Genomic DNA, 14,776 nt, shown 5'->3' with positions numbered 1-14,776 from the left:
TATTGCACATGAGAATACGTGGAAGAAATTGCCAAGTAAATCTTCACCAAGAACATAGTATTTAGAATGGAACACCTTCCTCGCCGAGCTTGCAGCTGCCACCATCCATCCATGCCCTTCTCGAGCATTTCTCCACCATATCTATCCAGCATATATAGGCTCTCGGTGTTCCATTTTCCCGAGCTTTGTTGGAAATATGACCTAGAGGCAATAACAAATTGGTTATTATTATATTTTCTTGTTTATGACAAAAGTTTATTATTCATGCTAAAATTGTATTGACCGGAAACTTAAATACATGTGTGAATACATAGACAACACAATGTCCCTAGTGAGCATCTACTACACTAGCTCGTTGATCAAAGCTGGTTAAGGTTTCCTAACCATAGACATGAGTTGTCATTTGATAACGGGATCACATCATTAGGAGAATTATGTGATGGACAAGACCCAACCGTAAGCTTAGCATCAGATTGTTTAGTTTATTTGCTATAGCTTTCTTCATTTGAAGTATCTGTTCCTTAGACCATGAGATCGTGTAGCTTCCTGACATCAGAGGAATACTTTGTGTTTATCCAAACGTCACTTCGTAACTGGGTGATCATAAAGGTGCTCTACAGGTATCTCCGGAGGTCTCTGTTTGGTTGGCATGGATCAGGATTGGGATTTGTCACTCCGTATGACGGAGAGATATCTCTTGGCCCTCTCGGTAATACAACATCTTAAAGAGCTTGCAAGCAATGTGACTAATGAGTTAGTCACGGGATCTTGTATTACGGAACGAGTAAAGAGATTTGCCGGTGACGAGATTGAACTAGGTATAGAGATACAGACGATCGAATCTCGGGCAAGTAACATATCGCCGGACAAAGGGAATTGCATACGAGATTAACCGAATCCTTGACATCGTGGTTCAACCGATAAAAGATCTTCGTGAAATATGTAGGAATCTATATGGGCATCTAGGTCCGCTATTGGTTATTGGCCGCGCCCCTCACCTCTGCCCCCTGCCTCCTCGTCGCCCGTCGCCGCGCCCCTCACCGTCGCCGTCGCCGCCCCCTGCCTCCTCGTCGCCCGTGGCCGCGCCCCTCACCGTCGCCCCCGTGCCCTGCCTCCTCGTCGATCGCCGCCCCCTTAGTGAGCTCATATGAATTTTCCTAATTTAGATGTGTAGTTAATTTAGATGTGTAGTTTAGATGTGTAGTTAATTGAGTTGTTGTAATTTGTTCATAAATGAATATGCAAAAGTTAGAATTTTTTTCTGTTCATAGATTTTTTTGTGATATTATTGTTGAATATGCAAATGTTTGTGTGTTCATATATATATGCAAAGAATATGTCAATTTTTTCATAGAATTTTTATAATTTTTTCTGTTGTAATTTTGTTCATAGAATTTATCTTGTTCATAGAATTTTTATGATTTTTTTCTGTTGTAATTTTGTTCATAGAATAAGAAGAGAAAGTGTTTAATAAAATTAGTTAGAAAAATAATAGAACTAGTTAAACTAGTTTATTTTTAGTAATTACTACTTTATTCTATTTATAGTAAGTGCTTAGTAGTTGAACTAGTTTATTTAATAAAACTAGTTTATTTTACTATAGAAGTAGTTTATTTTTAGCAAGAAAATTAATAGAACTAGTTTATTTTTTTAGTTAAAGCAATTATTCCCGCATCGACGTCGACGATGCCAATCCCGCATCCTCGTCGTCGACTCGGCGGAGGAGGCCGGCTTGATCAGAGGGGCCATGTCCGGGACTGGGCTCCGCCGGGCTGGTTTTGGGAGGAGCTACCTTTCGGGTGGCGTAGGTTGGTGAGGAGCCAGCCCGTCATTGACCCGATCCTCGTTTGGTGGCGGTCGCGTGGGCCAGTGATGGTGCCGAGGCTTCCGGACACCGCGGAGGTGGTACGTCACCGTCTCAGCGAGGAGGACGAGCACGTCCGTCGCTACATGGTTGCGTTGGAGTGCAGGTTCGACAATACCTGGCAGGTTTTTCAGGGATCTCACTGGAGCTATGATCCTGTGATGGTTCCTTCTCTTTGGGTATCAACTGCCCGCGCCGATACCCGTCGGGCGCTACGGTTCTAGCTGTACTAGCGATGCTATATGTATGATAGTATTCGAGGTGTATTAGTGATAATATTCGATGATGTACGGACGCATGGAGGTGATGCAGTTTTGCTTATAATTGAATGCATCCTAATTTGAATATTACTTTATTTTGTGATTTGATTTTGCTTATTGAATGCTCAAATTGGAAAACTACTACTTTGAATGCTAAAATTGGAGAGCACTATGCAACGCGTATGCATATGATTAGTTGATAGCTTATAGGGTTTTTATTTTCGCAGAAATCTAGGAGCCCCCCTCCATCATACCCGCCGTCGTCCCCGTCACCGACCCCCTCCGACCTCGAGGTGAGACCAGCCACGAAGTGGTTTTAGAAAGATAATTAAACGATATTTCGGGTTGACTTTAAGTCTATTGAGTCTCCACCATATATGAGAGGACGAAGAATCCCGACTGTTGTCATGGGGGTAGCTTCTCCTTCGTTCCCGTGTGCTAGACAATTTGGTGTAATGCACTCGGGAACGAAAGGAAGGAGCTACCATCACCGACGGTCGCAAATGTCTGAGAGGAATCAGTAAGGGAGAGTTCCACCATATATATATGAGAGGACGAAGAATCCCGACTGTTGTCGTGGGGGTCGCTTCTCCTTCGTTCCCGTGTGCTAGACATTTTGGTGTAATGCACTCGGGGACAAATGGAGGAGCGACCATCACCAACGGTCGAATGTATACACCACGTGAGCGGAGAGTTTTCAAGAAAAGACTCGACAAACCGATAGTCAACCCGTGATGAATAATAATGATCTAACTTAGGTTTTTAGTACATATATTTAATTGTAGACGTTTAATATTTGAATTATGAACATAGGAAATGTCGTACTCGGACGACGAAAGTCTCCCGTGGGAGTGCGACTGGTGCCACGACGACCGAGGTCTGTGCGACAGGCCTCACCTGGACGAAGATCGGCGCTTCAGTATTAAGCTGGAGGTGACCTTCGATGTTGAAACGGTACGCAACGACGACAAGTGTTATTTTTTCGTAATTAAGCACGACTTCAACTATTTCAACGTGTACTTTTCATCTTTTACAATTCGACTAGCTTATCCCATGCCATTCAAGATGCTACGTCTTGGAGAGGGTGGGTTTTGAAGACCATGAAAGTATGGAAACAAAGAAAATTCACCTAAGGACCCATCATGATATAGATTTTGAAGTAAATCTGTATAATTCTGAGAGCGTAACCCATTTTGGTTGCAAAAATTGGGAAGCATTTTGCAAGATGTATGGTTTTGATGAGGGTATGCTTGTCACCATGGATCTTGGTGATCCTGACATCGAGCAAGACTATATGGACATTTGGGTCCTTGTTGATACGCCTCCAATTCTACCGCTATGTGAGTTTCCCAAACATAGTTATTAGCTAATTTATATTGTTCATTTCAAAATAGTTGACAACTTATTTTCATTGACAGCTTATTTTGATTGTTCAAACAATGTGCGGAACATGGTAGACAGAACCTACTACACCGATGGCTCTGAGTTAACTTATATGAAGAAAACTCATTTGGTCGGATTTTGTACTGATCTTGAGAATTACAATATCTATTGTAAAACTCCTCCACATTATGGTCAATACGTGCCATTAGTGCACGTGTTGAACTACGGTAACTACTATGGAGATACCCTGGTAAGATTTCTTACTATTACGACATCCGTGCATCTTTTGCATACTTCTAAAACTAGTACATCATTGCTAACTATGTAGTTATTACTATGTTTTTTAACAGATAATCCCAGAGGATTGTGTGCCTCATTTGATGTATCAGAATGGTAGCCTTGATGTTTTGAACATACAACCAGGTCATCCTACGAATCTCAACTGTCCATACCGGATTTCTAAAAGAAGTGGAGACATGAAAATCAAAGAATGGAAAAAATGTATGGACAGTCGCAAGGAGGTTCTTGGAAGCAAAAGGAAGCGAAGCGCAAAAATTGGAGACAGGATGATCTCCATTCTCCATAATGGAGAGTCGGGGTCTATATTGTTTTATGCTATTTTACCTTAAAGATGGTATTTAGGTCCTACCTAATACTGATGATCATGTGCTAAGAACAATTAAGTTGGGTTGGTTCGATGACTATGAGGATGATGATCGTATGACTTGTTATTAATAACGAGTAGATGTTGTATGATGATGATTAGTAGGACTTGTTATTATGATGATGCATGATGCGGGCATGAAGAGTTATTATATATCAGTGGGTGAAATGAACATGGATTGGAATGAAGTGAAGGCAACAAGCATGTGGTGCATGTCGAAAGTAGTACTAATCCAAACTTGATCAAGTTAGGATTAATATTACTTTCGACATGCACCACATGTTGCCTTCACTTTAATCTAAGCCATGTTTAGGCATAGCAGTAGCGTTGGTAAATCAAGCACGGAAATAAGAGAGGACAGTTATCTCTGTTAGCTAGCTTACACACCCTAAATTATCCCCTATACCCTCCCCCCTTTCAAAAAAACAAAAACCTCAGCCACTGAAATGCTGATGCGTGGATGCCTTTTGGTCCCGGTTGGTGTCACCAATCGGGACCAAAGGCCCTCCTGCCTGGGCTGGCCGCAGCGGCCACGTGGAGGCCCATTTGTCCCGGTTCGTGTAAGAACCGGGACTAAAGGGCTAGGGCATTAGTAACGACCCTTTAGCCCCGGTTCAACAACCGGGACAAAAGGCCCTTACCAACCGGGACAGATGACCCTTTTTCTACTAGTGATGACAAGTGAGTCGTGTCTGTCAGTACAGGAGAAAACTTAAGTAAAAAATGGTAAACGCCAAGGTTCGAAGTGTGAACTCAATAGTGTGGTCGAGCTATGCTAGCCACTCCACCGGATAGATTTATATGCCTACTTTGGCCCCTTAGTTTTAATGTACTGTGGAACTAAAAGCTTGTGCTATTCAAATTGGTTGGAACCAGTGCGGCCCATTTAGCATTGTTCATATTTAAAAACTGTAAAAAGTCTGTAAATTATAAATCACACTAATACCAATAAAGTTCATTTTTTTCGTGCAGTATTGATAGTTATAAATATTATACATATAACAAAATTAACAAACTAAAAAAATGTTCATGTACCTTTGAGAATATTCATGTATTATTTTAAAAACATCAACATAATTGAAATAATATATATGAATTATAACAATGCTTCTGTAATATAAGATAAAATAATAAAAATATTTTTAAAATTACACATCATAAATATTATTTTAATTATTCAAATATTTGAATAACTATAAGCACATTTTTATAATTCATAAGTATGTCTTTCTATAATTTTAAAGCCCGTCTCATGAGGTCATTATATAACCCTACTCCTCTTTCCATTATTTTCATATAAAATAAATATAAAGTCAATGAAATCATATATAGTGACATCACATAAATGGTCGATCCATCAATTAATCAAACTGGATGACGGAGCTGTAGACTTTTTCTGGCTTCCAGTCAGCGGGGATGACCTGGTCGCCGACGAGCATCTTGCCAGACTCGTTAGTGATGCGCAACGAGAATGACCCCTGCATGCGGTGTCGGGCATCCATCCTCCAGATGGAACCCCACGACTCCTTCATGGGCACCCAGTCCCCCGTTGGAGCCATCTCGCCGCCGTTACCAGCGTCCGGACGTGACTCCATGATTTCCAGCAGTTTCACATCGCCGTCGCCGTTCTCGTATTCCACCAGGATTGCCATGTAGAACGGGTTCGACCCCTTCTCCACGTGGAACATCACGGCCAGCCCCGGGTACTGGCACGGCACCCTGCAGAGCCATACCAGTCGCCAGTGTCAGTAAATGTCGTCTCCCAAACACAAAATATCATCTTGGTAAGATAATACGATGGTTATGATGGTGACCGGCGGAATAGATAGGTGGGTGTGGTACCTCCGAAACTGCATGTCAATGATGCCCGCATTACGAAGCTCGTCGTTGCGGCCGTCCTTGGCCATGGCTCCAAAGGCAGTGCCGCTGAGGTCGAAGTGGTAGGGAGAGACCGGATAGTAGTTCATGTCCGTGATGATCACCGTCTCCGGCACACCAGAGCACGCAGGGTGGTTTGACCTTAAGCACCTTATCTGCATTTACGTTGCACACCATCGACCACCATCCATGATCAGTTACAACGTTAGGCTGCACATACACATTCGCAAAAGAAAAAAGAACTATGTAGAATATCTCTGCATGCATGCATGTGACCATAATGTAGTGGTACGCATGCATGCAGTGTGTAGTAGTAGTGCTAACGTACGGCGGCCGGGTCGTACCTGGTAGCAGGAGCCGCAGCCCTTGCCGTCCTTGAAGAGCGGCTCGTTACCGCAGGAGGTCATGGCGGAGAAGGGGGGCAAGTTGACGTTCTTGAACCCGTAAGCGCCACCATTGTCGTCGGGCCCGGCGCCGTGGCGCGCGCCGTACCATGTCGCCTTGGCAGCGAGCCAGCTGGAATTGGCTGCAGGAGGAGTGGCCCCGTAGGACGGTGGTGTTACGGCCGGGGGATGCGGAGGCGCCTGGTGCTTGGCACAGCAGCCACGGGCATGGGCGACGAGGATGCAGAGGAGTAGAGCAGCCGCGACGGAAACGGAGGAGGGTGCCATTGTTGCCTCTTGTGCCCGATGGCGCTGGGCCTTGCCCTATTTAGAGCGCGGGGCTGCCGGGCGGAAACTGGCAGGGCGCGCCAACAGTGACCAATATTAATTGTATACTCTATTTGCCTTCCAAATATATATATATATATATATATATATATATATATATATATATATGTATATGTGGTAGCCTATTAATTTTTTAATTATCTGCTATAGAAAAAATAGATATGTGCAATGCAATATTAAATAAGAATATATGAAAATGTACTCCATGTTTGATGTGGTACTGTATATGTTGACATTAACTAACGTGTTAATGCGAGCACAATGGGTTGTGAATCAGAAGTACAAGGAAGGATCAATGAACATTGGGAATACAATGATAGTGACAATGATGATCCATGCTTGTATTTTGCATCACAATTTCATAAGATAAAATGCTTTTTTATCATGTATATTCAACCATCAATGCACTATTTAATATTTTATCTCAATTTTCTCTGCTATTGCATGGTTGCAACGGGAGGGGACCAAAACGCTGCTGAAGCCGAAAAATGGAAGTACCATCGGGACAGACACTTTTTTGGAGCGAAAAAAATATTAAGCAGCAATACATGTATATATTTTGAATGTAAAAGTCCACAAAAGCCATAAGGTGGGGCATGGCATAACCTGTGGAGCCTACGGTGCTCACATGGCGTGTGCGATGGTAAACTCATTTCATATGGTTGCAAGTCCAACCTTGTGCCATCTTGTGCAATGGTGCATCGCTACCATGGTTGCAATTCCATCCGTGTGGCCACCATGATGCATCGCTCCCTACGTAGTGAGTGATTCTGGCTTGCAGCTGGTCGCCTCCACATATGCTCCTGGACTTGGCATCAATTGTCTTGCATATCCGGCATCGGTTGAGTAGATAGGTGGTTGTGGTAAGTGCTTCAGCCTGGGTCCTGGAAAAATAGGGTGGACGTGACATCATGATGTATGAGAAGGGCACGGTTAATTAACTTTTAGTTTTGTTTTGTGGGGACGTGGGGTCGTTGCCGTGGCGGGATAACAAACCCGTCAATTTGGAGTTGTCGAACTCCTTGACATTTTCAGCTTGCACAGAAACAAGGGAATGAACTGACCACGGACGTTGATGTGGAGGGCCGCAGCAGCGCGTGGTGGTGGCCGGCCATGGCAGTTCCAGCGGGCTGTGGCCCGCCGTGGCAGCAGCAGGGTGCTGCGTGGAGGCAGCGGGTCTGGGTGGAGCGGCCGCACGGAGGAGATGGGGATGGGGTGGTGCGGGCCACGACCGGCTCTAGGGACCGGGGAGGAAATGGGGGAGGAGAGAAGAGAAGAAAATGATAGCGAGAAGAAGATGATGACGGTCCAATGTAACACCTTTAATTTTTACTGTCCACGTGGCTTGACAGATGGGCCCTACTATCATAATCCTAATTATTTCTTAACCATTCGATGATTAGTTGTTTTTCGAAACAGTGAACAAATCTTGTGCTAGGTTTTAGATTCTTTTTTTAGAAGTGGTAGTTTTTTAGAACCCTAGCCCGGATTGTGATAGTTTTATGTTGTTTACTCAGTCGCCACATTGTGAAGATCCACATATTGGAGGTAAATTATGAAGTAGCCTGCAATGGTATAAACTTAGTTATGAACCATTTTGTGTGTGGCGTGATTACCTCTCCTCACGTTCACCCTGTAGAACTCTCAATCATAATTTGAAATATTCATGTGACAGAAATATTATATATGTGATATAGACACAACTGGAATAGTATTTGATTATGAATGTAGAGTCAATGAAAATAACTAATCTGAGCATGGAATGCTGAATGAAGTATAAGTTCTTGTTCGCATAAATAAGAAATGGTACTCCCTTCGTCCCAAAACAAGTGTTGTGGTTTTAGTTCAAATTGATTTGAACTAAAGCCACGGCACTTATTTTAGGACGGATGGCATGATAAGATGTCTGCTTATTTGCATGGGACACCATGCTAGTATATACTGAAACTATGCGGAGCCAGGTGTGCGTAACAATCCTACCAACACGTACAAACGTAGATTGATCCTTTATCCAAATCTTTGGCACCAGCTATGGATTGCCCGGTCATACACAACTACACGAGGTAAAAGCACGACAGATCCAGGAACTTGTCGGGCCCGTGATGTTTTGGTCCACAAACATGCAAAACCCCACCCCGCCACCCACAAACTTGCAACCGATGTGCAAAAAAACCCAAAACCAATCCGGACGCGACATCTGGCGGAGGCGGGGCTGAGGCGGTCGTCGCCCGCTTTTGCAGAAACCCCCCTAGGCTTAATAGTAATAAACCCGCACCCACATCTCTCGTTCCCCATTCCAGCTGCAGCCAAATCCCTAGTGTCTCTCCCTCTCGTTCTCCTCTGTATCGCCCAACGACAGAAGCACGAGAGCTAGGTCGGCGACGGCGAGTCTGGGCTTTGGAGCGAGTGGTAGCAGGAAGGGCGGCGCCATTGGAGTCGGCGGAACCATGTGGGCGGATCCGTTGGAGTCGGCGAAGCCATGGGTGGGGGCGGATCCGTTGGTCTGCTCGGCGGATCCGTTAGAGGCGACTGGTTCATTGGCGGCAGCCGACCCGGATAACCTTGGGCCAAGGAGTCGTCCGTCGTCAACTTTGGGGCTCCATTTGCATCTCAGGTTTAGTTCTTCGCACTCACGAATTACATTTGTTCGGTGGGTTGTACAAGTGATTGACGATTTAGGGTTTGAGTTTTGGTAGGATGACGTGCTTCCTGAATTCGATTTTAGGCTACTTAAATATGAGCACGATCCAGACTATTGTGGCATTGAGAAGGGGGGTCTCTGCATTCATCTGATTGCCCCTGATATTGCAGGCACATCTGCAGCTGCTGCTAGGGGAAGAGGAGCTGCAAGGGGAAGGAACTCTGGAAGAACTGCAGGAGGTAGAACTGGAAGAGGTGCTGGAAGGGGAAGGAATTCTGGAAGCACTACAGCAGCTAGTACTGGAAGAGGTGCTGGAAGAACTTAGGCGTTGACACATCTATAGAACTTGGATTTGTTGCATATTACATGTTGTTTGGAGATGACAGGGTTACAGAAATGATGAGATGCACTTGTAGTTCCATTACATTAGTACAACTACGAGTTCATGAATGAACTTCATTTTGTGACAGCAAATGTAAGAGTTCATGAATGAGCGTTCTTTAGTGATGTTAGGACTACAACAAACTGCATAGTGCTGCTGCTAAGATGAACTGTATTTTGTGACAGCAAACTCCTTTATGATGTACTTGTTTAAATGATGTTTGAACTCCTCTTTGCTGGTTAAATTATGTGCTCAGATTCTGAATTTTTCCAGTCCTTTACCTATGTATTCCTGAATATTTCTATATATGCAAATAAATAAGCTAAAATGCATGCTGAAATTCTGTACAGATTCTGTACATCAACATATGCAGTCAGAAACTTTGTATGTTCAAAATAGCAAAAAAGAAAATTGGCTTGGGTATCGAACCTAGGATGAACTGTATTTTGTGACAGCAAACTCCTTTATGATGTACTTGTTTAAATGATGTTTGAACTCCTCTCTGCTGGTTAAATTATGTGCTCAGATTCTGAATTTTTCCAGTCCTTTACCTATGTATTCCTGAATGTTTCTATATATGCAAATAAATAAGCAAAAATGCATGCTGAAATTCGGTACAGATTCTGTACATCAATATATGCAGTCTGAAACTTTGTATGTTCAAAATAGCAAAAAAGAAAATTGGCTTGGGTATCGAACCTAGGATGAACTGTATTTTGTGACAGCAAACTCCTTTATGAAGTACTTGTTTAAATGATGTTTGAACTCCTCTCTGCTGGTTAAATTATGTGCTCAGATTCTGAATTTTTCCAGTCCTTTACCTATGTATTCTTGAATGTTTCTATATATGCAAATAAATAAGCTAAAATGCATGCTGAAATTCTGTACTGATTCTGTACATCAACATATGCAGTCTGAAACTTTGTATGTTCAAAATAGCAAAAAAGAAAATTGGCTTGGGTATCGAACCTAGGACGAACTGTATTTTGTGACAGCAAACTCCTTTATGATGTACTTATTTAAATGATGTCTGAACTCATCTCTGCTGGTTAAATTATGTGCTTGGATTCTGAATTTTTCCAGTCCTTTACCTTTGTATTCCTGAATGTTTCTATATATGCAAATAAATAAGCTAAAATGCATGCTGAAATTCTCTACAGATTCTGTACATCAACATATGCTGTCTGAAACTTTGTATGTTCAAAATACAAAAAAAGAAAATTGGCTTGGGTATCGAACCTAGGACCTGCCATTCCGCTCTGTAGTGCTTTGCCAATAGAATAGGAGTAATGTATTATCTCAATACAGCTAGTCTTTTGTACTGAATCAGCTTTGGGCGTCGTCTCTATCCTATGCTATGCCGCCCGTACTACTGTCAGCGAGAAGAGCCATGCAGCGACATCCTCGAGGCCAATGGCAGCTTCCCGCCGGTGGCCGCTCCCCTCCGTCGGGCTGCAGAAGCAGAGTGCACAGCCAGAGAGCCAGCAAGGGCAGCGACAAGTTCCTAGGCCTGCTATGCTTCTGCTGTTGGGCGATATAGAGGGAGAGACACTAGTGATTGGCTGCAGCTGGAATGGGGAACGAGAGAGATGTGGGGTGCGGGTTTATTACTGTTAACCCCAAGGGGGTTTCTGCAAAAGCGGGCGACGAGCGCCTCAGCCCGCCTCAGCCAGATGTCGCGTTAGGATTGGCTTTGGGTTTTTTTGCACATCGGCTGCAAGTTTGTAGGTGGCGGAGTGGGGTTTTACAAGTTTGTGGGCTGAAACATCACGGGCCCGACAAGTTCCTGGGCTTGCCGTGCTTTTACCTCCAAGGATATACATATACGGAGGCGCTTCATATGTAAGGTTGGGCGCTCGCAAACGGCTGCAGTGCCTTTTGGTGTGACTCATGTGCCGACATCCCCGGCGGTGGCAGCAGTGACGGAGGGGCCACGCGGTCACCACAGCGGAAGCAGTTCGTCGGGTTCTTATGGCCTGAGTTATTGGGCGGCGGAGGACCATTCCCCTGATGGCCTCCGTTTGCAGCATCTGCATGTACACAAACCGGCCGACATGGCAATATTATTTACTACTGAGTTGTATTTCGGTATGAAAATTAGAGCAGGAGACGACAATTGAGTCATTTACCAGGCCCCTTTGCAGCCGAGCATGCGAAGGAACAGCAGATGATTGCTAGAACCCCCAGAGCGCGTCTGAGGGAAGAAGAAGAAGCAGCATCCTGAACCAGCTTAATTCACAGCTATCATTTTTGTGTGTTGTTTCTATAAGCAAAGCTGACGACTTTGGTACATATGATCTCCTACAATGGTTAAAGTTGGCCCTATATTAACAAAGTACGTGTAGAAATGTGCACGATTAGGTATTAACTCACTGCTTTCTAATACACAATTTAAGGGAAGAGTACGCGTTGTACCTTTTTCAGGGGAACAACACGATTAGGTACATACTCAATGCTTCCCCGAGTGCGATTTGTCCAAGTTGTACCTTTTTTAAGGGAAGAGTACGCGTTATGCACGTCTTTCAATCAAATACATATAATGCACATATGGTCAATGCCGATCCTCCAAGGGAAGTCTACTTGTTATTCATGTGTAATAGAAATGTAAACCATGCGCCACAAACCGAACCATGTGGCGATTGATAAACTCATTGCACAACCATGTGCGATCTAGTGCACACGGTTCAGCGATACGATTCGTAATGAGAGGATCCATCGCACATTGTTGCCCTCAAAGAATTGTGTGCTATATCGTCAACACAATTTCACGGAAAGATAACGCGTGTGATGTGTGCGCTATCATGCATGGATCAGAAAACAAGATCGTGTGCACATGCGCTGGCACCTCGTCTTCTGTCTTCTCTTTATGGCGGGTTCCTGCCGCACCTTGCCTTCCGCGACACACACACGTCGGTTCCATGCGTTTCCACTCCACGCATCACAACGTACAATAAGAATGAAGGTCGACACACAAAAACTAAACATGGCATCATGTCGACACACAGAAACCCCACTCAGCAGCTTGGGCTGGGTCGTGTGACTATCCTTCCTTGATTGCCCATCGGATGATCTGACTACGCTGCCAATGCTGCTGTTAAATTTTTTTGGTTATTTGTGTATTCACAATATATATGAGAAATTTTGAACCAAAAATCTGATTTTTTTTTCTGAAAAACTTGGACAAATGGAATTTGATGTGTAGATATATTGACAACCAGTGTCATTCGCTGTACCAGATAATTTTCACTACAATTGCTTGTAGATTTGAAAAGATCATATGACACCGAACTCTGAATATATCGAAAGTAAATAAGTGAAAGATTGGACCTAGAGATCAATTCTCTTGTCAAAAAATTTTGTTGCAATTTCAGACACAGACATACCTTTTTCAAAGCAAACATATGGCATTGTGCTCTATATGTAAAATTTGATAAATTGCTTACACATTTGCGATCTCTACGTTAGTGATCTCTGCTTCGAACTGTCTTTCTGGATTCCCACGGACTGTGACAGTGCCGTTTGGACATGGCATCTTCAACTGTAGCCTGTAGGTATGCTTATGATGGCACTGCCATGAATTTCACATTTGCCGGTCAGCCAAAGATTGCATAGTAGCCGCCGTGGAAAGGGGCGACCTCAACCTGAAGTCGTTCAGATCGTAAGTTATCTTCGTCCCCGAAGGCAACCTCAACTCGATCCGCTAGGGGGCAACAAACAAGGCGGCCTGGCAAGAAACCAAGGAAACCTGCATCCTCGAATCCGGACAAGGAGATCCCCATTTTGGCTAGAGTGTCAGGTAAGATTTTGTTGAGACCACTGCCCCCGTCCATCAGGACGCGTGGTAGGCGCCAGGCCCCGACGATTGGATCTACCACTAGGGCATGCTTGCCGGTGTAGGGGTTGTTTTCAGTGTGGTCGTTTCTGTTGAACGTTAACGTTTCGTCTCACCATGCAAGGAGCTCGCTGGACACCGACTCCATTGCGTAGATCGTGCGATGCGCGAGCTTTTGGTTCTGGCGCGTCCCTATTGCCGGGAAGATTATATTTACGATGGACACATGGGAGGGCTGGTGGGTTGAAGAAGACCCAGCTCTTTTGGCGGCTCATGCGAATCTCCTTGCGATCAATGAACGACGGGGGTGTGACCTCGAAGAGCCGCCCCGAGTTGTCGACCGGTAGCTCGAAAGAGCCAAAGGTGAATGTTTGGCCCGACGTTAATTTACCGGCGTCATCTGGATCTCCGACCAGTATCGCTGGTGCCTGGCGCGCCAACTGATGGTGCAGAAAACCGCCAGATCCCTCGGTACGGTACCTGGCGACATCAGAAGTACCGCGACGCAGCCCGCATGCACAAGTTACCCAGGTTTGTGCCTCCGGAGAGTAATATCCTACATCCTACTTATTCTTGTTATTCGCGGCGGCGGGATACCTCGTGCTAGGGACTAAAGAAAAAAAAGTAGTGAGGAAATTATGAGGGGGCCCAGAAAAATAAATTCAAGAGCACATCATAAGTATTTGACATGCTAGAAAATAGTAAGCACATCATTTTTTCTATTTTGGCCGAACAGATATTTTCTGGACAAATAAAACAGAAAAAAGAGTAGGATTTTCATTAATGTTCCTTCAGCTTCAGTGCAAGTTGACCTCCTTGGTTTGAATTTGGGATCAATATAATTGTGATAACGAAAGGAGCACTATCCATTGATGTTAGTGCTGACAAGCTAGTAAGAACAGTAGAACAGTGCCACTAATGGCTCCCACATCAATTTGAGCTCATCAACCGTCGGATCCTGCTATTGGATGCTCCAAATCTACTAGAAGACCCATGGCTCGAGCATGTACCTCTTTCAACGTGCGTTGCAAACTTATAGGCGCGATCGACTCAGCCCACTGTTACCGGGTTGCATTCTGCCAACGGCACAAAAGCTCTATGTCGCTTATTGCGATGTGGAAGATAGCATCACCTCAAGGAG

General features: G+C 44.2%; 1 protein-coding gene and 1 long non-coding RNA gene across 3 annotated transcripts; one reads left to right on the top strand and one right to left on the bottom strand.

Annotated features, from left to right (window-relative positions):
• Positions 1–5,451: 5,451 nt before the first annotated feature.
• On the bottom strand, positions 5,452–6,720 carry LOC109754109 (expansin-B7-like). 2 transcript variants are annotated; one of them, XM_020313040.3, is made up of 4 exons: positions 6,669–6,720; positions 6,394–6,602; positions 6,014–6,204; positions 5,452–5,890 (listed from the first exon to the last, which is right to left on the bottom strand). In XM_020313040.3, exons 1-4 carry the CDS (start codon positions 6,718–6,720, stop codon positions 5,533–5,535), a joined length of 810 nt encoding a protein of 269 aa, XP_020168629.1. In that variant the 3' UTR covers positions 5,452–5,532. The 2 variants fall into 2 exon arrangements, with proteins under 2 accessions (XP_020168629.1, XP_020168628.1); XM_020313039.3 differs by having other exon boundaries at positions 6,394–6,720.
• Positions 6,721–9,096: 2,376 nt separating this feature from the next.
• On the top strand, positions 9,097–9,992 carry LOC120976334 (uncharacterized). The gene is made up of 2 exons (XR_005771587.3): positions 9,097–9,394; positions 9,592–9,992. It is a non-coding gene; the product is annotated as an uncharacterized lncRNA (long non-coding RNA).
• The last annotated feature ends 4,784 nt before the right edge of the window (positions 9,993–14,776 follow it).

Source organism: Aegilops tauschii, chromosome 3 (assembly GCF_002575655.3).
Source record: "Aegilops tauschii subsp. strangulata cultivar AL8/78 chromosome 3, Aet v6.0, whole genome shotgun sequence".
Classification (NCBI taxonomy): domain Eukaryota; kingdom Viridiplantae; phylum Streptophyta; class Magnoliopsida; order Poales; family Poaceae; genus Aegilops; species Aegilops tauschii.
This window is presented reverse-complemented; position numbering and strand designations above follow the sequence as displayed.

Bases quoted from the DNA above. Each gene is read 5' to 3' on its own strand.
- LOC109754109 (XM_020313039.3), bottom strand. From the start codon at position 6,720: ATGGCACCCTCCTCCGTTTCCGTCGCGGCTGCTCTACTCCTCTGCATC. The intron at 6,205-6,393 runs GTACGACCCGGC...ACGTAAATGCAG, and splicing joins GCTGCGGCTCCTGCTACCAG to ATAAGGTGCTTAAGGTCAAA. The intron at 5,891-6,013 runs GTACCACACCCA...ATGGCTCTGCAG, and splicing joins ATTGACATGCAGTTTCGGAG to GGTGCCGTGCCAGTACCCGG.